The sequence below is a fragment of the Mesoplodon mirus genome, assembly GCF_964341445.2.
Source record: "Mesoplodon mirus genome assembly, chromosome: 9".
Lineage (NCBI taxonomy): Eukaryota > Metazoa > Chordata > Mammalia > Artiodactyla > Ziphiidae > Mesoplodon > Mesoplodon mirus.
This window is the reverse complement of record NC_138985.1, coordinates 18,345,246-18,369,582: the sequence shown is the minus strand read 5'-3', so window position 1 is coordinate 18,369,582 and position 24,337 is coordinate 18,345,246. Positions and strand designations below refer to the sequence as shown.

At 37.5% G+C, this 24,337-nt stretch overlaps 2 protein-coding genes across 2 annotated transcripts in view; one reads left to right on the top strand and one right to left on the bottom strand.

The window, feature by feature from the left end:
* The window catches only part of FBXL13 (F-box and leucine rich repeat protein 13), a gene marked incomplete at both ends in the record, with an annotated part of 188,464 nt that overhangs the window by 54,921 nt on the left and 109,206 nt on the right, over nt 1-24,337 (top strand). Inside the window, 2 exon segments of the mRNA XM_082632412.1 lie at nt 13,113-13,208; nt 15,653-15,785. Coding sequence (XP_082488538.1) covers nt 13,113-13,208; nt 15,653-15,785 — 229 coding nt within the window.
* Nucleotides 21,374-24,337, bottom strand: part of LRRC17 (leucine rich repeat containing 17) — a 31,786-nt gene continuing 28,822 nt past the window's right edge. The window contains exon 4 of the mRNA XM_082632413.1: nt 21,374-22,178. Within this exon, the coding sequence (XP_082488539.1) occupies nt 21,781-22,178 (398 nt within the window). The 3' untranslated portion in view covers nt 21,374-21,780. The remainder of the gene's footprint in view (nt 22,179-24,337) is intronic.

The window sequence follows — 24,337 nt, the reverse complement described above, 5'->3', positions numbered from 1 at the left end:
TGTCCCTGGGATCTAACTCGTGAATGTCAGGCTATAACCACCAAACCATAGTTCAGACCCATATGGAACTTATTATATCCAAAACAATATTTTGACTTTTAATGGCATTTGGGAATCATATAGAATTGCTTTTAGGATACTGCCTTCTAGAGAGCATATGTCTCCTTTGAGAATAAGTTTAAGTTAGGGAGAAATAGAAGAAAGATACAGAGTGAAAAACTCACATTAATTTATTATTTTTCCTTAAGATTCTATATACATGAGAAGAAGCTCACAGTTAAGTTTTTAGAATATCTACCATTTTATACATCAGAAATACTGCATTAAAAACAAAAATAACTTCTCTAGAATGTCCTACTTTGGGTAAGCAGAACAGGATAGTTGCTATGAATGGTCCAGGAATTGAAATAATATTTAAATTTTTTTAAGATTAAGTTAAAATAGAACATGCAATTTAGCCATGGAAACAGATTAATTGTTAAGTGTTCTATTCTTGGGAGTTCTATTTCTAATGGGATATGGTTAAATTTTCCTCTGTTTGGAAGGGAAAGTGTTGTTATATTTTTTGACATTAGATGTTGTGCAAAAAGGAATGGTTAGTTTAAACAGGGAACAGAAAACTCTTGACCTTGTACTGGTAAAAGTTCCATTTTGATTTTGGATGAGGAGAATGACTTCATTAAACAATTGAGGTTTACTTTCGAACAAATTTTTTCTTCAAGTAAATGGGTGTTTGCAGAATTTTGACACAAATACCTGTTAGGACAATTTGTCAGCAAAATGATGTAAGTCTTTTCATACTGTCAAGTAGTTTATTATTGGAAAATGTCCAATAACTATGAGGCTTCGGAAAAATATTCAAAATAGAGGTTATATGGTGAGGATTAAAATTTATGCTGAAAGGTGTTTTATGACTCACTCTGTTCTAGGCAGGTGGCAGTCAGGTGAGAACAATATATCATTCTAGAATGGGGTAAAGTTTCAGTGGAAATTGTGTAGGGAAATGAATCCTAAATGTAGAAAGTCAAAGTATGAATCTGAGCTCTGGATAACTGTGTGTTATGGACTGAATGTTTGTGCCCCTACCAAATTCATACATTTAAGTATTAACTCCCAATGAGATGGTTAGGAAGTAGGATCTTGGGGAGATAATTAGGTTTAGAATTATCCCCCATAATGGGATTGCTGCCCTTAGAAGAAGAGAAAGAGACACCAGAGCTTCCTTTCTTTACCATGTGAGGACACAACAAGAAGGCAGTTGTCTACAAGCCAGGAAAAAAGCCCTTACCAAGAACCAAATCTGCCAGTACTTTGATATTGGACTTCCCAGCCTCCAGAACTGTGAGAAATAAATGTCTGTTGTTCAAGCCACTCAGTCCATGGTATTTTGTTATAGTAGCCTGAGCTGACTGAGACATTGTGTAACCTACAGCATGTAATTTAATCTCTTAGATCTTCAGTTTCGTGATTTGTATAAAGGGATAAAGCTGATGTGAACTATGTTTGTGAATGAGCCTACCAATACTAAACATGACTAAACCAATACTAAACAATCCCACTGGTAGACAGTCAATAGTGGAATGGACCCAAGAGGACTACTCTGACATTTAAAAAGCACTTAGGCCTAAGCTGCCTAATGATGACCTCAATTACTAGTGAATGTTTAAATATATTCACATTCTAACAGAACTCTATTTTTAATCTCTGGGAATTGTGAAAACTGGCCCTTTTGAGGCAAAGCAGTGTTGCCAAAAAAGATCTTTGGGGATTTTTCATTTCTTGCCCCTAAATTTGGGTCTATTTGTTCTGATGAAATGAGTGTTTCAGGACACAGGTTGCCCTCAGGACAGGGGTGACAAGAAACATATAGGGTTAAGAATTTGGCTTGCCCCCAGGGATCTTGCCACAGCTCTTTTAGGTTAAGTCCCAGAAGAGCCACCAAGCTGGGCCCATCTTGGGAGTGCTGAGGATGGGGATGGTCTACAGCAAGGGTGGCAAACTGTGGCCTATGGGACAAACCTGCCCACCACCACCTATTTTTGTATGAATTTCTAACTAAAAATAGTTTTTACATTTTCAGATGTAAAATAAAAAAGACCATTCATCTTTTGGTGATTTGTTGTTCAGTGAGTTGAGGACATTTCCTCTTGGCCCACAAAGTCAAAATATTTACTTTTTGGCCCTTTTTAGAAAATGTTTGCTGACCCCTGGTCTAGCAATAACCTAGAAATACTATAGGTTAGTGAGTATGACCCAGGAAATCAAAGAGGTGGTGAAAGCGTCCTGAAGCCAAGGGTGTTTGCTCCCTACTTTGATGATCTGTTGGGTGGTGGACTGGCAAGATGCTGCTTAATAGTCAATCCCTCCCCTCTTTCTTGTTAACAGAACCTTGATTTGGTTCAAGAGTCCACTCTGCATGAGCTTCAGGGGATGATTTTCCTGCTCCTAGCCTCCCCTATTTATCTAGTTGTGTATAATCGAAAACCACGACTTCCCACCAACACCCAATTCCAGTGTAACACCACAGGGTTCATTCTAGTTTTCTTCCTTTCCACACTCATAACTACCTTCTCCTAGAGGGAGAAACCCGGCTCCCAATTTTTAGCCTTTTAACTTACTTGATCAATCCACCTCTTCCCCATATGTACTGATCTCCTACCGTCACGGCCACCTTTCCTGTGCAAGTACCACCCCCTTACACTCCTCTGGTTCTGACATTCCACACAGGCCAGTCCCTCATCTCAAGATTCGATGTGCTTCTCACACCACCAAGCTCCATCTCCCCCCAGGGTGACCACCTGCCTTATCTCTCCTGGGGTCCCCATTGCTTGACTAGATCACTTTCCTGTGCACTTGGGCTCTAAGCCCTGCGCCAGGCCAGCTTCCTCATGCTGTTGGTGCCCCACCTCCGACACCATGCCCTCACCCCTCACCCCTGCCTCACTTGGATGCCCGCCTCCCCAAGTGAAGCTCCAACATCTGCACTGGGTAGCCGTCCTAAGTGGACACCCTCCTCTGGGAGTGGCTATTACTCACATTCCACTCAGAGGCCTACTGTGTTAGTCCCACGTAATAGGTTTAGAAAGATGATGGGTTCGGGTTTTCACATCCCTCCCTTGTTCTTTTAGTCCTGGGCAGAGGACCAGGCCTACCTGACGGTTGTGACACAGGCTTTGGCACATTATGTGTAATGGACCAAAACTGAACCTTTAATTTGTATTATATCTTATTTCCATCAAGAGAAAGGACCTTCTCCATTTCTCCAGCTCTGAGGTATGGTCTCTTGGTTTAGAACTCACTGACAGACTCACCTACTCAGTCATTGGATAGAGGTACCAGTGAGTGGTACCTGACTTAGCTTAGTGGAAATCAGCCTTTCGCAGGCATGTTTTTCTCATTTCTACTTTTTCTCTTTCATAAACCTCGAGAAATACAGATATCTTGACCTGAAGGGAATCCCTCTTCAGCTTTACCAAGCAACTTGAATACACAGGCCTTGCAGAATGACTTGGCCAGCATGCACGTTAACAGCATTTTGTAAACCGAGTGCTATACAGTTGCTCAGGAGGCTTTGCTACAGTTATTTGATGGTGCACACTGTCGCATAATTCTGTGATGCGTAAATTGTGTCTGATTTAGACGATTTATACTGTGACATTTTCCCCCTCCAGTGCCAATAGTGTCTGGACTTATTTTTGTTTGGTTTCCACTGTGCTTACAGCAAGAACTGCCACACGAAATGCATTACTATCCAGGCAACCTAACAAATACGTAGGGAATGCTGGCGTTACTAGAGGATAGATGTAATTCTCATGAAGGTCTTTTTTTTTTTTTTTTAAGAGCTGGCTTGTCTTGGAAAGCAAGGAATTACAAAATCTTAGAATAACAGGATCTTTGTCTAGGAGGAACTTAAAGTTCATCTTTTCCAACAGGCTCCTCTACCCAAGTCAGTATCTCCTCGGTAACACACTCAATGTTCTATCACAGTCAGTGAGCAGACAGCCTTCCTAGTCAGCCCACTTCACTTCAGCTCTTCCTTGATCCTTCTCCCTGCTCTTATGTGGAACACATGTGCTGATATGTGTTCCAATACCAATCGAACACCACAGAGGGTTAGAGAATATAGTTAATTCTCACCATGACCATTATACATTCTTTTCTTCTGGAACTTGCTTGCTTGGGAGAGCAGAGAATTACAAAATCCTAAAACCATAGAGTCTTTGTGCTAGAAGGGACTAGCCTAGAGGACTTTCCTTACATAAAGCTGAAATCTGTCAGCGATTGATTTCCCCCCAGGGATCCTAGTTCTATCATTTGAGGTCAAAATGAAAATATCTGTTGTACACCTGGTGCTTCAGCTTACTGTCAGCATTTCATAGTCTCCCCGACCCAAGAACCATTCCTGGTCTCTTGCACGTGTCATTCATTACCACATGAGTCAGGAGGAGTGAGGAGTGGGCATTAAGTGTGAAAGGTCTCAGACTCTACGTAGACTCTTCTTCCAGCTGCTGCCATATTCCTTAGCTGGGATCATATACCACCAGCACCTGTTTTTTGAGTTCTTAGGGGCGAAGCAGGCTTCCTTGAACTTGTGAATTCTTTTTCTTTTGTTCTCCCCCTACTAGGGGCGCAAGGTTCTTCTCTCCTATTTTGTCTTCTTTGTTACATCCCTCCAATTCCCTTGTGATATGGGCTTTCATTTCTCTAGCTCACCTCACTATGTTTTCACGACCACTAGATGTTCTTTCTTCTCCTAAAGATCCCAACTCCACCTGGCACATAGTGGGTACTGACTGATACATATAAAATAGGAAGACTGAATAGCCTCATACTTGATACTTATATATAGTTTCATGGTATTAAGTTTTCTTAAAACTTCGCTTTTTATTCTCTGTCACATCTTGTCAGTTTTTTTTGCTGTTGTTATTAGAATCCCTTGCATAGAATAACCACACAATAATTTTCTATGGAATTGAATTAGAAATCCACACTCACCTGCCCTGATGTTCTTCCCAGGTTTCCATGTTGGCAACAGCCCCCGTTCCTTGTGGAGTTATTTTCCGTTTTTCCAAGTATAAACGCATATGAATGTTTTAGAACTCTCAATATGTATTGCACAACAATGGCATGACTCCCTAGGAGAAAGTGTAAGTTTATGGTAATTGCACTTAAATTCTTTACAAAAATTTATTCCACACTGAGATGTGGAAAACCTGCCTCTTAAATATTTCTGGGTAATGTTCTATAGGATTAGTGAGGTATGATTGTCATAGAGCAGGTGCTTAACAATAAGTGTTAAATGAATTAGTGAATAAATTAATACCACATATCGGAAATGGCATTATATGGTCTTTTTCTATTAGCCCCTTGCTTTTCTACTAGGTAGACAAGAATGCAGGAATGCCTTTCATATAAAAGTCTGTCTCCATTTATGCAAGAATTTGCACCTGGATGATGGGTACAATCCAGTTAGAAATGGACTTTCTTTTGGTTATAATTAATATTCTGTTAGATTTCTCATTTAAAAGTAATTTAATTACATGATATGGGAAAAATCAACCTTTTAAACTTAACATTAAAGATCACACAATGGTAATACAATTAGAAGTCTAGTTTTAACTATCTGGCCATGAATCACAACAGTAATCATAAAATTTTCAGTATGGAAGAGGCTATGGGAGATTTGCTCATCAAAGACCCTCATTTTGCAGATATGGAAATGGACTCAGGGAAGTTAGGTAATTGAAATGAGTAGTATTGCTCCAAAATTCATGTCCAACCAGAGCCTCAGAATGTGACCTTGTTTGAAAATAGATGTAATTAGCTAAGAAAACATCACGCTGGATTAGGGTGGGTCTTAAATCTAATGACTGGTTTCTTCATAAAAGAAAGGAGAGGGAGATCCAGATACACAGAAACACACAGGAGGGAAGAAGGCCATGTGAAAAAGATGGGAGTGATGTAGCTATGAGCCAAGGAATGCCAAGGAATGCCAGCAAACAGCAGAAGCTAGAACGAGGCAAGGAGGGAGCCACCTCTAGAGCCTTCAGAGGGAGCATGGCCCTGCCAACACTGTGATTTCAGACTTGTACCCTTTTCTGTTGTTTTAAGCCACAGAGTTTGTGATAATTTGTTACAGCAGCCTTGGGAAACTAAGAGAGTAACCTTCCAAGGAGTAGCAGTGACTCTGGAATAAAGGCTCAATCCATCCTGAGCAGTGGCGTGTCCATTTCCTTGTGTGTTGAGGAGACTCAGAGGTGCTCTCTTCAGTGACTTTATGTCTTCATTAGTTCTATTACAGTTTGCTACCCTTAGGGCTTTGCTTTCTGGCCCCCTCTTACTCCAAGCTGTTCTTACCCAACTCTTACACAAGTCACTTGTTCTCACATTGCTTAGTGTCTCAGAAATTTGGCCCTACACTTTTACTGCTATTCTGTGCTGCTACTTCTATTTTCTAGGTTGCTTTTACCCCTGGGCATAAACCCTGTCTATTATAATACTTCCTCAAGTATAGTATATGTGCAAAACTGTACAGGTACACTTTTCAGGCCATCTGATTGACCATAATACCTTTCCAGTACTTCTAGGCCATTTCAATGACTGACAATTTGTGGCACATTTTTTCCCTTTGCAGCACATACAGACAAAAGGTAGAGTTTTTACTTTCTGATAAAGTCATTTGATGCACAGAAGTTTTAAACTTTGATGAATCCTAACTTATTTTTTCCTTTATTGCTCATGCTTTTGTTGTCATATCTAAGAGTCCATTGCCAAGCCCAAGGTCATGGAGATTTACCCCTATGTTCTCTTCTAAGAGTTTTATAGATTTTAGCCTTATATTTAGGTTATTGATCCATTTTGAGTAAATCTTGTGTATGATGTGAGGTAGGAGGTCCAAAATTTATTCTTCTGCATTTTGATATCCAGTTGTCCCAGCACTGTTTGTTGAAGAGACTGTTCCTGACACATTGAATGTTCTTGGCATCCTTGCAAAAATCAATTGACCATAGATGTATTGTTTTATTTTTATGCTCTTAATTCTACTACAACAGTCTATTTACCTATCCTTATGCCAGTACAATGCAGTTTTGATTACTGTAGCTTTGCAATAAGTTTCAAAATTGGGAAGTGTGTCTCCTTTAAATTTGCTTTTCTTTTTCAAAATTGTTTTAGCTACTTGGGGCCCCTTGCGATTCCATATGAATTTGAGGATTGGCTTTTCTGTGTTTCTGGGGAAAAAAAAGGACCACTGGCATTTTGATAGGGATTATACTGAATTTGTAGATCACTTTGGGTAGTACTGACATCTTAATATTATTCGTGTTAGTATTACCTATTCCTTGGATATTTGATAGAATAGTCTTGTAAACTCTTTGAGCCTGTGGGTTTGTTTGTTTGTTTTTGGTGTTTATTCATAGACAGATTTCAAGGTCTAATTAAATTTATTTTATTGTTATTGTTGTTATGTCTTCCAATCTATTAACTTGAGATATTTTTCCATTTATTTAGGTCTTCTTTAATTTCTTTCAGTAAAGAAAGAAATTTCAGTGTACTAGTCTTCCACCTCCTTAGTTAAATTTATTCCTGGGTACTTTATTCAAAAGTGAGGTTTTTAAAATAAAATATTTTAGGCATGAAAAGAAATATAATGTAATGAACATGTGTAATCACTACTCAGTTTAAGAAATAAAACTTAACAAATACAATTAAAGCCTCTCTAACTGCATTTTTCCCCCTCTCTCAGAAGTAACTGCTCTCTTACACACACAAAAATAAACTCAAAATGGATTAAAGACCTAAATGTAAGGCCAGACACTATAAAACTCTTAGAGGAAAACACAGGCAGAACACTCTATGACATAAATCACACCAAGATCTTTCGTGACCCACCTCCTAGAGCAATGGAAACAAAAACAAAAATAAACAGATGGGACTTAATGAAACTTCAAAGCTTTTGCACAACAAAGGAAACCATAAACAAGACAAAAAGACAACCCTCAGAATGGGAGAAAATATTTGCAAACGAAGCAACTGACAAAGGATTAATCTCCAAAATATACAAGCAGCAGCAACTCATGCAGCTCCATATCAAAAAAACAAAAAACCCAATCCAAAAATGGGCAGAAGACCTAAATAGACATTTCTCCAAAGAAGATATACAGATTGCCAACAAACACATGAAAGGATGCTCAACAACACTAATCATCAGAGAAATGCAAATCAAAACTACAATGAGGTATCACCTCACAATGGTCAGAATGGCCATCATCAAAAAATCTACAAACAGTAAATGCTGGAAAGGGTGTGGAGAAAAGGGAACCCTCTTGCACTGTTGGTGGGAATGTAAATTGATACAGCCACTATGGAGAACAGTATGGAGGTTCCTTAAAAAACTAAAAATAGAACTATCATATGACCCAGCAATCCCACTACTGGACATATACCCTGAGAAAACCATAATTCAATAAGAGTCATGTACCACAATGTTCACTGCAGCTCCATTTACGATAGCCAGGACATGGAAGTAACCTAAGTGTCCATCGACAGATGAATGGATAAAGAAGATGTGGCACATATATACGATGGAATATTACTCAGCCATAAAAAGAAATGAAATTGAGTTATTTGTAATGAGGTGGATGGACCTAGAGTCTGTCATACAGAGTAAGTCAGAAAGAGAAAAACAAATACTGCATGCCAACATGTATATATGGAATCTAAAAAAAAAAAATGGTTCTGAAGAACATAGGTGCAGGACAGGAATAAAGACACAGATGTAGAGCATGGACTTGAGGACATGGGGAGCGGGAAGGGTAAGCTGGGATGAAGTGAGAGAGTGGCATGGACATATATACACTACCAAATGTAAAATAGATAGCTAGTGGGAAGCAGCCACATAGCACAGGGAAATCAGCTCGGTGCTTTATGACCACCTAGAGGGGTGGGATGGGGGGGTGGGAGGAAGACGCAAGAGGGAGGAGATATGGGGATATATGTATATGTATAGCTGACTCACTTTGTGATACAGCAGAAACGAACACAACATTGTAAAGCAATTATACTCCAATAAAGATCTTAAAAAAAAAAAGTAACTGCTCTCTTAAATTTAGTGTTTATCATTTCCTTACATAGTTTGATAGGCAGAATAATAGTCCCCCGTGCTACCCACCCCCCACCCCCACCCCAATCCTCAGAACCTGTGAATACATGGCAAAAGTCTTTGCAGACTCAAGTTAAAGATCTTGAGATGGTGATATTATCCTTGTTTATCTGGGTGGATCCAACGTAATCACAAGGGTCCTTGTGAGTAAAAGAGGAGGTAGGACTCCTTGTAAATACATCTCTCCAAGGGCCAGATAAGCACCAGTGTCTCTAGCTTTTATGATCTATAGATGTCTCCCAGGTCCTGCAACACATATCTCCTTGAATGTAAATTATTAGGGATCTTCCTGACATCTTGGGAGCTTGACCTAGGGAACTAGGCCAGATTATACACATTTGACCTTCTTGGGGAGAAAAGAGAAGTTTTATTATCCTTTTAGATCAGAGAAATTAACTAGACAGAAAGCTACAGATCTAATCTCCACAGTATGTGGAAAGTAAAATGTTTATAGAGGAAGTGAAGACAAAACATTACCTTTTTATCATATAGATTTCTGTCTCCAGAGGCTAGAGCGTTTTACAGGAGCATTGAGGAATCTAGGAAAGATTTTTATTTCCTCACCCTGATTTATCAACAATTGAGAGTTCTGATATAATCTTTCATCATGATTGGGATCTGTCAATTTTTCCTTGTATCTTTGCAGCTATACTACTGGATACTTTCATTTAGAATTATTATATATATTTAGTAAATTATTTGAATTGTTTTCTTTAATTATAATGTAGTGACCCTCTTTATCAGACAAATTTTAAAAATCCACCTAAAATACAATACTGAACAAGATGAACACAACTGAAAGGAAATTTGATAGCTATATTGATATCAGAGGGGAAAACTTTAAAGCAAAAGCATTATTAGGGATAATCTTTGTCTTCCAAGCAGTGAATTTTGTTAAATTTATTATTATTAGATATACTTAGATTCATTTTTCTCATCTTATTTTATATTATTTATTCTCTTTTGTGTGCTTCTGTTTTGTCCTTTCCTGCCTTTATTTATTGAATTTTAAAAACTACCCCCTTGTCCCCATTTTCATGTGTTAGAAGATATCCATTCTATTTCCACTATTTCGGTGGCTTCTCTTAAATATTTTTGACATGTGCATTTACCTTAATAAAGCCTAAAGTAAATTAATAGCTATATTTTCTTCCTAATTAATGGAATTTAGAACATTTAAATTCTGATTACTTTCTCCAGTCTTAGAATATGAATATATTCCAGCAGTTTTGTCCCTTGTTTTTTGTACTCCCACGTGTCATCATCCTTATATGTTTTTTTTTTTTTTTTTTTTTTTTTTTTGCGGTACGCGGGCCTCTCACTGTTGTGGCCTCTCCTGTTGCGGAGCACAGGCTCCAGACGTGCAGACTCAGTAGCCATGGCTCACAGGCCCAGCCGCTCTGCAGCATGTGGGATCCTCCCGGACCGGGGCACGAACCCATGTCCCCTGCATCAGCAGGCGGACTCTTAACCACTGCGCCACCAGGGAAGCCCCCTTATATGTTTTTATAAGGTTGCTGGGTTTACCCTTATGCTTATTAAATTTCTTTGCCCATCATTACTATTTCATCTCACTCCTTTCCTCTGATTTCAGTGTCCTTTAGAAGTTGTTTTGTGATGGGTCTATTGGAGGCAAACTCTCTCAGTCTTTGTCATAGAGTGTCTTTACTTAATACTCATCCTTGAGTTGTAATTTACTTGCATGTGGTATCTGAGATTGGTAAGTATTTTCTGCTGACTATGCTTTCTGCGACTGCTAAGTGACATTCTTTTGTATGTAATCTGTCTCCGGCTGCATTTAAGGTTTTCCTTTGCTTATGGTCTTTTGCAATTTCACTACAAACCCATAGTATCTTGATTATCCTGTTTGGGATTTCTTGTGCTTCTTAAGTCTGAGAATTGTTGCTTTTCATCACTTCTAAAGCAGTTTTGTCTGTAATATTTTTGAGTTTGCTTTGATTCCATTTGCTCTGTTCCTTCCTTCTGGAAGTTCTATAAAGATATATAGAATATTGGACCTTTTTATGTTATATAATGTGTCTCTTAGCCTCCTTTATATTTTCCATCTCTTTATCTCTCTGTGCTTTATCCTGTGTAATTTCATTATACATCATCCAGTTTGCTATTTCTTGTATTAGCTGGGTTTCTTCTGCTATTTAACTCATCTGTTGAGTTTTTAGTTTCAATCATTATGTTTTTAACTGCCATGAATTTTATTTGGTTTCTTTATAAATCTGCCCAACAACAGCTTTTCTCAAGAATTTTTTTGTCTTCATCACCTTAATGTTTTCATGATTACTGACAATTTTATTCATGAAGTTATTGTTTTTCTGTTGTTGACTCTTATTGGACTTTTTTCCCTTCCTGTGTTTTGTAATTTTTATTGAGAGCTCATTTTGTTGTGGCTTAATCTGTAGGAATTCTACAAGGCCAGGTTTGAGGGTGTGTTTCTTTAGAGAGAGGGTATTCATTTCTGCCAAATGCCCCATAGTTACTACCAAGTTGAAAACTCTTTTCATGTTAATGTATCAAATACAATTACAAAGGTAATAAATTCACGTTAGATTCCACAAATAATTAAAATTCAAATTCCAATGCACACAATAAGTGGTCTTTGGTTACAAATTCTTTGGGAAATTTTTTTCATCCCAGGCTAGGTACTTTAGTTTTTCTCCTGTCAATAGCAGTTTTTTGTTTTGTTTTTACATCTCTCTTTTTTATAATCCTGGATTTCTCTGTGTCTCTCCCTTTCTCTGTCTCCTTCTCTTTCTCTCTCTGACTCAGTTATGACCTCCAGCTTTGTATAAGCCTGGTAACTTTTTCTGTCCCTGCATGGCCAGTAAAATCTGAACTTATTTGTTATGAAAAGCAGCAACCACCTCCACCGTTCTCCCATCCCAAGCAACTATGGCATGGATATCTTAGTGTGCGTCTGGGTTTACAAAGACTGGGGCCCTGGGTATTTTCCTTACTTTCTTGAAAACTCAGTTATTTTTTAAAAACAAATGTTTGTTTTAGAGAGTAGAAAAGTGATTATTAGGGGTTATGGGGTAGGGGAAATAGGGAGTTTGGAAAAAGGGTATAAACTTTCAGCTATAAGATGAATAAGGTCTGAGAATCTAAAGTAATACACGGAGATAAATAATCTAATACACTTTAGATTAAAAGTAATCTAAATAATGACTATGGTTGATAACACTGTGTTGTATAATTGAAATTTGCTCACAGAGTAGAACTTAAATGTTCTCATAAAAATAAATAAAGATAAGTATGTGAGATGTTGGATATGTTTAATTTAACTAGATGGGGGAATCCTTTTACAATGTATACATAAATCAACTCACTATGATGTACACTTTAAATATCTTACAATTTTATGTCAATATACCTCAATAAAGCTGAAATTTTAAAAAAATTAAAAAGGAAATATTTTTAAAAATGTTTGTTTTAGCATTTACTGATGTTTTGTATCAACAGGATTTCCAGATTTTCTAGTCTACCAGTATTCTAGAAATAGAAGCCAAAGTGGGTTTATTGATCTTTCCCAGGAATCCTATAACTTTAAAAAGAATCCAGTTCAGCAAATAATTATTGAATGCTTTCTATGTAGTACCAGCTACTATTTAGGGAAATTATTCACTTTCTAGCAGAATACCACTTTCACTCAGAAAATAAAATAAATCTATCTATCTTCCTCACCATCCTTCTGCAGCTATCAATTTGATCACATTATATCAAAGGCAGCATCAGATAAGTTCTAGAACTCTAGATAAAATTCCTAACTTCAGATAAAATTCAAGCACATAAACCCCTGCTACAATATACAGATTACATTACCATTATACACACACACACACACACACACACACACTCACACAAAATGGTAAATTAAAGAGTTAGATCAAAATTCACATATTTTTTCAAAATCGTGAATGTTTTTCTTTGTGTTTAGATTTTCTCCTACCTCAGTTTAAGAGATGTGGTAATATGTGGTCAAGTTAATCGCTCCTGGTTGTTGATGACACAAATGAGCTCATTGTGGAATGGTGTAAGTAGACATGACCTGAAGCTATGTCTTTATTCTAGTTCTCAAAGGAGAAGAGACTGCTATAAAGCCACCTGTAATGGGGAATACCTTCTTCCCTGCTCCACAACATGGGGCCACAAAAAGTAGGTGCATTTGTTTCTCTTTTGTCCAGGCACAAGACTGAAGGACAAGATAAAAAAATGTTATTTGAAGAGATTTAATATGAGTATTTTCTAATTTACATGACAGAAATAAATTGAATATTATTTTTGGATTGAAACAAAGCTCCATTATATCTGAGTTAGGCTTAACATTGCCTTACTCAAGGAGCTCCAGAGATATATTGAGAAAATGCAAGCAAGGTGCTTACTGTAGAGCCTGGCATGTAGGCAGCACTCAGTAAATATTAGCTATTATTGTTGGTTCAAAAAATACAACAAAGCAGCACAAAATATGGAGTAAAGGAAAAAATTACTGAGCATGAAATAGGGCTAAAATATATAACATGTAAGCAAAGCTTATTTGATAATTCTTAGTGTATTTGCATGCACATGTACACACACACACTCAGGAAGCTTCTAATGCAGACTCCTAGGCTCATGCCTCTGTACTGTTCTTGTCATTGCACTATTTTTGTACTATTCTCATAAACTAGAACAAGCTTATATTTTTCATTCCAAAGAGACATTGGGTGGTAGGTCTTAGCCAACAACAGAAAATAAGCATGTGTTATCCCTGATGACCTTTCTTTTCTTTTTCTTGGTTGATTGATTTAATCTTAACAACTGTGATCATTTATGCCATCAACAAATGTTGGAGTAGTAACATTTTCCTTGTTGCCTAAGTCCAGTCAATAGCTGGCTTCACCACCCCTCCTTAATTGCTATTGATTGAAGGACAAATGATATCATGTGCTCAGACTGATCTATGAATAGGTGGTCGGGGTCATTCTGCAGAAACTTTGACAAAGAAACTAAGAGGAGTTGACAAGGTACAGGGACTCTAGCTCCGTAAGTCAACTCAGAATCTTTACATCTCATCAGAACACCACCCCATTCTTGGCTATACTGCTCTACTCTGACCTTATGCAGCAACGGCAATAAGAAAACGTGCTTCTGTCTTAGTTAACCCCTCTTAGCTACCAAATTTAGTATTCCTGTCGTAGATGTATTTTTAGTTGAAGGCAGTGATTCTTAAGCTTTAGAATGCATTAGAATCATTTGAAGGGATTGTTAAGACAGATTGATGGTTGCCACCCCCAGAGTTTCTGACTTAGTAGGTCTGGGGTCGGGCTTGAGAATTTGCATTTCCAACAAGTTCCTGGGTGATGCTGATGCTGCTGGTCCCAGGACCACGCTAAGAACCACTGATTTAAAGTAATAAATCTCTTACTTATGTGACAGATTAGGTGTTACCTTTTCCTTTGGAAAACCCATAAAGAAGAAAAATAAATAAATCCAAATGATCTGGAAGAGAAAGAATATGTAGAATATTAAAATCAGGACAAATCTTGCAGAAAACTGGAAGAAAAAGCCAGCTCTTCTGCCAAGACTTCACTGGGTAAAGATGAAGAAAATATGAGCATATGGCAGTGAAGAACAAAGCCAGGATAGGAAGTTAAGCTGCTTTATGTTCAGCAAATTTCTGTTTCCTCAGTTATGCGTTGTCCTTCATTTGCAGTTATTTTTTCCTTTATTTGTGAGTGCTCAAATGTGGCGCAACTATAACAAACATTTTAGCACAAAGAATAGTTTTGTTCAGAATGAGAAAGTGAATGTTCATATACTTAACCTTTTAGCTGAAAGACAGTATTAATACTACGTTATTATTATCAACTATACTTCAATTTAAAAAATACTATGTAAGTGTTTATCAACCAGCCCTGGCCATTCGGAGCTCACTAAACCTCTGTGCTCTTCAATCAGCCAGGTACACTCAGGTCATCTTTCCTTTTCTCTAGAACTATCCCCTCCAAATTATGAGTTATGAAAAGGCCATTACAGACCACACACTCTAAATTGTCTTTCCCATAGTCAAGGACTCAATGTATAGTTTGTGCTCATGAAAAAAGAAGCAGGCACACGTTAATGATGAACCCAGGAGGGTTCACTGACACTGAAGAAGGGGGAAGCCTTGGGGCTCACCTGGAATTATAGGGGGGCATCCAGGCCACTCTAAGACAGTTGACTCTGATGAGGGGTGGATGTGAGACCCCTGCCCTCCCAGCTGTCAACCTGGACTGGACATTTGGAATCTGTTTTTAATTAAACCTAGGAATGACCATGAAAAAAAAAATCTATTTGTAATTAAACCTGGGAATGACCACAAAAAACCCAAACCAAAAAAAAAAAAAAAAAGAGTGGTGAGATGAAGAAATTTTAGTTCTTTGATGCTTTAAAAATATTTTTAAAGTTTTACATGCAAAAGATCTCTCATTTCTTAATGTTTTTGTTTATCCTTTTCAGATTGATTTTTCCGCAGTAAAAAATATAATCACAGATAAACACATAGTGTCTACTTTGCAAAGGTGGCGTCTAAATGTGCTGTGCTTGAATTTTCGTGGTTGTGTTCTCCGATTGAAAACTTTGAGATCTATCAGTAAGTATGTTCATTACAACTGTTTGTCTTGCTTTCCTGTATTTTAAAATGGAAACTTCAATTACCACCTTAGGCCATAAGAATGCCTATTAAAACTATTTAAAAGTCCTATAATATAGCCAGCTCTTGCTGGATTGTATGCCTTGGGAGTTGGTCCTTTGGTCATTCTTATTGACTGCTTTTTTTTTTTTTTTGTCTAACATTTTTCTATCTATATGTCATTAGTTTATCCACTAATAAAACACAATATAAGAACTTCTCATTAAAGAAATTCTAACAATAGACGGTAGAAGCAGAAATCTACCTTCATCTCCCTCAAACCCATTCACTTACCCCATGGTACTCAACATTATCAGTCTTTCTGTTTTTCTAAAATACATTTATGTATTTGTGATTAAAAACACACATTTTTAATTTTTAACATTAAAGGGATCATACTTATATTTTCTATTATGTCTTGGAAATCTTTTCATGTCAGTACATATAGAACTACTAAGTTATTTTCCCATACTATGGCTATACTGTAACTTATTTAACTTTCTTCCTATTGATGGACATTGAGGTTATTTCCAGTTTTTTCCAAGCTGTTTTGTGAAGTCTGTATTTAATTGTCCTAGTTCAGGCTGCTATAATAAAGTTCCATTTTGGCTGGGTGGTTTATAAACCACAAAAACTTATTTCTTATAGTTCTAGAGGCTGAAAGTCCAAGATCAGGGTGCCAACATGGCTGGGCTCTAGTAAGGGCCCTGTTCTGGGTCATGGACTTCCGTCTTCTCCCTGTATCCTCACATTGTAGAGAGCAGGAGAGAGCGCTCTCTGGAATCCCTTGTGTAAGGGCACTAATCCTATTCATGAGAGTTCCACCTTAATTACATCCCAAAGGCCCCACCTCCTAATACCATCACACTGGGGGTTAGGATTCCAACATATGAATTGTGGGGGAACACATTCAGCCCACTGCATTAACCCCTATGTCCTTTGAGGTACATTTTTAAGTTTCCATATGTATTTCTGGAAATGAGAGAAAAAATAGATTTCAAAAAGTATACATCCATGTTGACTTCAGATAATGAGAAAGAATGCCCTAAACACATGTAAATATCAACATGGATGAGTCTAAAGATATTAATGGGCAAAAGCAAGTTGCAGAATGATATATATAATCTAATACCATTTGTATACAACTTTTCAATGTGTAAAATAATACTATATACTTTATATGTGGAAATAATTTCAATACTGTGTATTCAAGGGCACTTGTACATACACACACACACAGTAAAATATAAAAAGCATGCATGGGAATCAAAAACCCCAAATGCAAGATAGTGGTTACCTCTGAGGTGGAGAGGGTTGAATGAAATGGGGAAGAGGTTCACAAGGGGTCTCAACTGTTATCTGTAATATTTTTTTCATTGAAAAAAGAAAAAATACAAAATGGAATAATTCTAATTGGTTATTGCTGGTGCTGAAGAAAGCAGTAGCTTTATATATGATGTTATTTTACCTGATCATGTATTAAACTATCTTCTTGGTTTTAAGTTTGTTGGTTGAACCTTTTAGGTTTTCTAGGTAGACTATCATGTCATCTGGAAATACTAACAGTTTTATTTCCATTCATTCCTATTCTTGTATCTTTTACTTCTTTTTTTCAGTAGCAAGGATATGTAGCCATCTTGTCTTGTTCTTGAGTCCTTTTCTCATATTGTTAAAGAGAATGGTGTTAATATTATTATATCTTTTAATTTCTGGGACACACGCTTCATAAAGATATAATGCTGCTCCATCTTTTACAGTAGCCATCTTATGCATGTTCCTCATTCAATCTGGTCATGTCTGCCTTTGGATTTTTAGGAACTATTAACTTCTGATCCACCAAGACCATTCCTTTTTGTTTTCCAAGGATATTATAGATTAAAAATCATTTATTTCTTGTAATTTAGGTAGGAGAGGAAAACTGAAACATGTGCTTAGTCTGCCATCTTAAACCAATTTGTTACTTTTTTCTTCTTTTGCTCTCTCTCCTTGTGATTTGATGACTATCTTTAGTGTTTTGTTTGGATTTTTTTTCTTTTTTTGTGTGTGTGTATCTATTATAAATTTTTGGTTTGTGGTTACCATGAGGTGTATATACAGCAATCTTTATACATATTTGATTAAGTTCCTAATCTCTTAAGTTTGAATGCATTTTAACAACCCTGCATTTTTACTCCCCCAAGTTTCTTTTTTTTTTTTTGCGGTACGCGGGCCTCTCTCACTGTTGCGGCCTCTCCCGTTGCGGAGCACAGGCTCCGGACGCGCAGGCTCAGCGGCCATGGCTCACGGGCCCAGCCGCTCCGTGGCATGTGGGATCTTCCCGGACCGGGGCATGAACCCGTGTCCCCTGCATTGGCAGAAGGACTCTCAACCACTGCGCCACCAGGGAAGCCCCCAAGTTTGTTTTGGACATCATAGTTTACATCTTTCGTTTCGTGCATCTCTTAACTACTTATTGTTGATATAGATGATTTTACTACTTTTGTCTTTTAAACTTCCTACTAGCTTTATAAGTGGTTGATGTGCTATCTTTACTGTATATTTGCCTTTACCGATGAGATTGTTTTCCTTTTGTAATTTTTATATTTCTAGTTGTGGCCTTTTCTTTTCCACTTAGTGAAGTCCCTTTAACATTTCTTGTAAACCCTGTTTCTTTCAGCTTTTGCTTGTCTATAAAACTCTTGATCTTTTCTTTGAATCTGAATGATAGCCTTGAGTAGATTATTCTTTTTCCTTTTATCATTTTAAAAATATCATGCCACTCCCTTCTGGCGTGAAGAGTTTCTGCTGAAAAGGCAGCTGATGGTCTCATAGGAGTTCCCTTGTTACACTGCTGACTGATACATATTACATCTCCCCATCATTCACCAACACTCCATCCACCTCCTGCAGAAAGAAGCCCCAACATCTCACAGAATTTAGGCAAGTAGATTCTTATTACTGAATCGCTTCTATTTGCTAGAGCAGGAGACTTGTTCAGATTTCTCAGAAACAGACCTTAATTGATCCAGGGCGTTAACTCCAGAGGAGGGGATGGTTAGTAAATGAATAATCTGAACTGTTTAATGTTAAATATATTTCCCAAATAATCAAAAATTAGGTCAGAGCTGACTCAGGCTTAGGACTCAGGAGAACTCAGCTTGTAGTAAATCTTATTTACTTCAGAAAAATCAAAGAATCTTAGAACTAGTTGAAAAAAAAAACACTTGGGTATTTGGATAAAAACTCAAGTGATATTTAAACATTTATGTTCAAATATGTAGATCTCAGGATTGTATTATTTTTGACTACCATAAAATATACTTTTAAAAAATCTCTTGAATTTCATCACCTATTGAACAGAAGGAAGTTGCAAAGGCAAGTTATTAATCAATCAAGTATGAAATTGGCAGAAAGGGTGGATATATGTATATGTATAACTGATTCACTTTGCTGTACAGCAGAAACTAACGTAACATTATAGATCAACTATATTCCAATAAAAATTAACTAAAAAAAGAAATTAGCAGAAGAGGAGGTATCTAATTATTAATTCCATCACTGATCAACTATGCTTCCCTGAAAAAATATAAACTCTGATACAAAAAAAAAAAAGCAAATTTTAAGGTTTTAAAAATGTATTTAAATTTTGACCCTGGGAGATATTAGCAATTCTAAATGACTTACTTTTGGATGGTCTGGATCAATTTCTATCATGATGTGTTCCAGAGCTTTATTTTCAAATAGATCCCTGGGAATGATCCTGAATATAAAAATAAACCAATAAAATTCCCAGCTAGCCTCCAAAAATTAAACCAGAGAGTAACTTGGGTCCTTTCTCTGAATCAGATTTAATGCCCTTATTTCTTTCCAGAACCCTCACATTCCCATTGTGTGCCTCTGTCTTCCACTGAGGTCCCACCTGGCTTTCTCCACCATCAAATCTTGGAGGTTTTCTTTAATAGTCCACTCTGAGTGCTCATCAACAATAAGTGAATTTATTACATCTCTCTGGTAACACTTCAGACTTAACAGCTACCTTCAATACCTCATGTTGAACAATGTGAGAATTTGCATTGAGAACCAGTATTTCTAAGTCTCCACCCTGACCCAAACCATTGACAAAATGCGCATAGCGGTTAGAACCTTACAATCCAGCATCATTTCCTGAACCACCAGCTCCAGCAATTGTTCCAGCTTCCCACTCTCTTGGTTTCCTATACATATTAATAGAATTAACTGACATGACCCAAAGATTATCCCCTGCCCTCATAGGTGTTTCAGGAGAAAAAGCACCTACTATTCTTTTAGTGTCTGTTTCTGGAAGTTCTGATGTGAGGCAGCCATGACTAAAGGTAACGTTTAGAATGCTCTGTAGCCTTGCACAGTAGAAAGGACTTAGGCGGACCTGAGTCCAGGCTCTGCCACCTGCCAGCTTTGTGGCTCTATCCAGGTTATCTACATTCTAAGCCTTGGTTTCCTCATCTAGAAAAGGCAGATAATATTATGTACTTCAGAGGGATCTTGTGAGAATCAGAAATAGAATACATGAAGCTCTTAGCACAGTGTCTGGCCTCTAATAGGTGTTTAAGAAATGTTCAAGGGAATTCCCTGGAGGACCAGTGGTTAGGACTTGGTGCTTCCACTGCTGTGGCCTGGGTTCAATTCCTGGTTGGGGAACTAAGATCCTGCAAGCTGCATGGTGCAGCCAAAAAAAAAAAAAAAGAAATGCTCAATACTATTTGTTATTTACCATGTTCTATACATTGGAAATTTGTACAAGTATCAGATAAGACCAGTTGTTAAACTTTGTATGAATACCTTGATATAAGAAATGGAAATACATTCAACTCAGTGAAAAGAAAATCTGCATAAAAAGGAAAAAGTGGTATTTCTAATGATAGGTACGTATTTCTTTGCATTTTATTTTTCTAATAGTACAGTACTATCAAAATACAAACTAATGGGGTCAGTCTCCAGACACTTCCTCTCTTTCTGGTGATTGTTTCTCCAGGTGAGCTAATTTTAACCTGCAATGCAAATCATGGGGCTTCTCTTGGGTACCACCTCTGCCCTCAGTTACTTCTGATATCACTTCCCTTTTTGTTTGCTTCTTTTTCATCCCAGCTCCTGACCCTGAATCCTAATTTCATCCTGTTTTATTTTCCTTGACATATTAGTTTAGCAGGAAGGGCTCTCAGATCCTTCCCACTGACAGGTGGCTCCCTAGTCTGAACTCTGTTAAAAAAACAGTGCTGTTTCCACATTTACTAGTGTTTATACCTGTTCAGAGCTCATGTTCACATCATCTACAACTGCTTCTGAGAGTCCCATCTTCTGAGCGGTCTCTAATATAATTCTCAGATTCTTGGCTTATTGCCTGTGGCAATTCTCCTCCAGGTCTAGCTTGACAGATTTTTGCAAGGATCAGTGAAAAGTAGTTGAGAATTTGGGTTTACCAGGACCTCATTTTGGAGTGCACAGGAATCAGAAATGGAAATTTATTCAATGCATAAGCTGACTTACTGAAAAAAAAAACGTTGGGGGGCAGAGGGGAGAGAATTACATTTTATTATTACTAAGCATTTGTATCTCTTCATTTTGATCATTTTTAGGTATATGCAAGCAGCTCTTGAAAAGCATGTAAAAATGAACCAGGTTTTTTTTAATTTTCAAAAAGCAGTAAAAACATTTATACAGAACATTATGACCTCCTAACGCCATCATTAGGACCCAACTCCTGCAGGTTACCAGTGTGGAGTCACCATCAAAAGCTGTTCTGCAAAGAGGCAGGCAAGCAGCATGAGAGTATTCCCTTGATTACTATACTGTGACAACAATAATAATAATTAAGGGAACCTTCCTTCAGCTGGGTAACCTTGCCTAAATAGGTAAAACAGTTAATCAAAATCTAAACATGCGGTTTTCCGACACCGGTTTAGCAAATACAAAATTAGCTGCAACCAGAACAATTTCTAAGTTATCCCACAATAGTGATTCTTACACTTTGTTTCTTTGCTGTGTGATCCTTATGTATTTCTTCCCATTCATCATCTTCTGTATCCTGGTCAAATGTTTCAGGGTATGCTGGTAATTTGTCTTTGGGGCATTCTTCATAGTAACTCCGAACGTATTTTCCCACAAACCACCCTTTGTATTCTTTGGGCATTTTGCACTCCAGGCCATTATAATGCACGTTGTAGTGATGCATTAACCAGTAGTAGAGGTAGTGGATGTTGTAGTCACAGCTCCAAGGGTTATCTCTGAGCCACAAGAGTTTCAAAAAATACAAGTCTTCTAATACTCCATAGTCAAAGTTTTGCAGACTGTTGTTTGATAAATCTAACTCTTCTAAATGTGTGAGTCCTAAAAAAGCAGCTAGAAACAGAAAATATTTATTAAACCAATTGGGTAATTGGGTTAAGTGCACTGTATATTATAAGGACAAATTTAAATTAAAAATAAGAGAGTTAATTCTCTCTATTGAAAATAAAGGAAAAGATTTCCCTCCCCTCCTTTTTCTCAGAGTTCTTACTTTAGAAAACTTGCAAGTACTTTCTCTTCTCTTTGAACTGTGTACATATCCTTTAGAAGACTAAAGAGGCCTTCTTCAGCTTTATGAGGATCGTCCTTCTTAAGAACCTGGGAGCCATCTCTTTGAAATGGAAACATCAAGGAAGATAACACCTGTCTCCCAGTTTCTGTGGGGGGATAGGAGCCTTCTTTCAAGTCACAAAATTACCTCTTGTCATAAAGATAGAAGTTTGTTTTCCTCTTGATAAAGCCAATTAGCTAACACAGATGCCAACTCACTTGCGAAGTAAGGTTAGAATGAACAATGTTTGACAAATGGTGCTGTCAAGTCTTCTTACTTAAGAACTAGTTATTATTTATCATGAAAACACGTATGTATTAGGTTGTATCTGCTTGGCTATACGAAGGGTGAGATTTCTTTCTGTTTCTGCAATCTCTTAGCAGATTGCCTGTGATGTACATCACATTCTGGTTTAATGCTTATTCAATAATAAAAGAATCTTCTTTCTCTATTACCACTGTGGAGAGGATTTCTGTGCTGAGTGAAGACTTCGGTTTTAATTATATTTCCCTAACAGTATACGTGTCTAAATGCAAAATTCTGAAATATGTTTTTACTCAGACAAAGCTTTGCCCTTGATTAAATTGACTAGAATACAATATTTTATTTGAAAAATCAGTTTTAAGTTAGCTTTCTAAAAATGTACTTTGTGCTCATGTGCATTTTTTAATACTCACTGGAAAGATGCCACAAAAAAGGCATGAATTAGGAAAATATCTCAAATGTAAGACATAAGTGCATAAAAAATGAGAAATGTGTTTGGGGGTGATTTGACAGCTCTCTGGGATATAACTCTGAAAATGCCTAGAAAATAGCCGTTTCCCAGTTTCCTTCCCAGGGGGAAGGAATTATATTCTTGCATTGTCCAAAACCAAAAAAATTTTTATCAACATTTTGAAGACATCTGGTTGTATTTTGGCAAGCTATGGTAGCTATCAGCTTTGAATTCATATGTATTTAATTCTGCTGGAGGGTGGATAATTAAAACAAATATCAAACACATAACACAAAATAATACAACAAAAAGCTTTTTCCCCCCCTCTGAGAGTAAAGAAATCTAAACCTAAATTATCCCTACTTCAGTTGATGTAAAATGACCAGGTACTCTAGAATTTACAGGTCAATGCTGATTTCAAATATTTTGTTTCTGTTTCAAACATTTTCTCATTGCTCTTTTTCTCATTGCCCTTATTTTGAATTTGAAAAATATGCTCTCAAACTAATACCATTAACTATTTTCATATTATTTGTTCTCAGACAAAACCCTTAATTCCCCCTAAAAGAAGTCTATTTTGTTGCAAAGCAATGACTTGGGTCATTGGGAGAGGGGAGCAGGTGGCTGAGGAGGAGCAAAAGGTCAGCCCTTGCAATGATAGTTCTGAAGACACTGCATTTTCAAAGATTTGCTAACATTTTGTGAGTTAATGATCTCACAATTTTCTTTTCTTTTTTTTTTTGCGGTACGCGGGCCTCTCACTGTTGTGGCCTCTCCCGTTGCGGAGCACAGGCTCCGGACGCGCAGGCTCAGCGGCCATGGCTCACGGGCCCAGCCGCTCCGCGGCATGTGGGATCTTCCCGGACTGGGGCACGAACCCGCGTCCCCTGCATCGGCAGGCGGACTCTCAACCACTGCGCCACCAGGGAAGCCCTCTTTTCTTTTTTTTTTAAAAAATTATCTATTTATTTTTGGCTGCGTTGGGTCTTTGTTGCTGCATGCAGGCGAGCCGGGGGGGAAATTAGACACTTGCCCAGGGACCCGAGACAGGCATGCTTGTCTTGCAGTTCTTTGGTTCTCATTGAGCAAAAGAGGATCTCCACCTCCAGATTCTTCACCCTGTGGCCTGGCTTTGTGGAGACCGGCTACCAGTGACTGACCTGCGCACTAATACAATGACCGCTTCATTTGGGAGAAGAGTATCTCTACAGTATTCTTATTCAATGT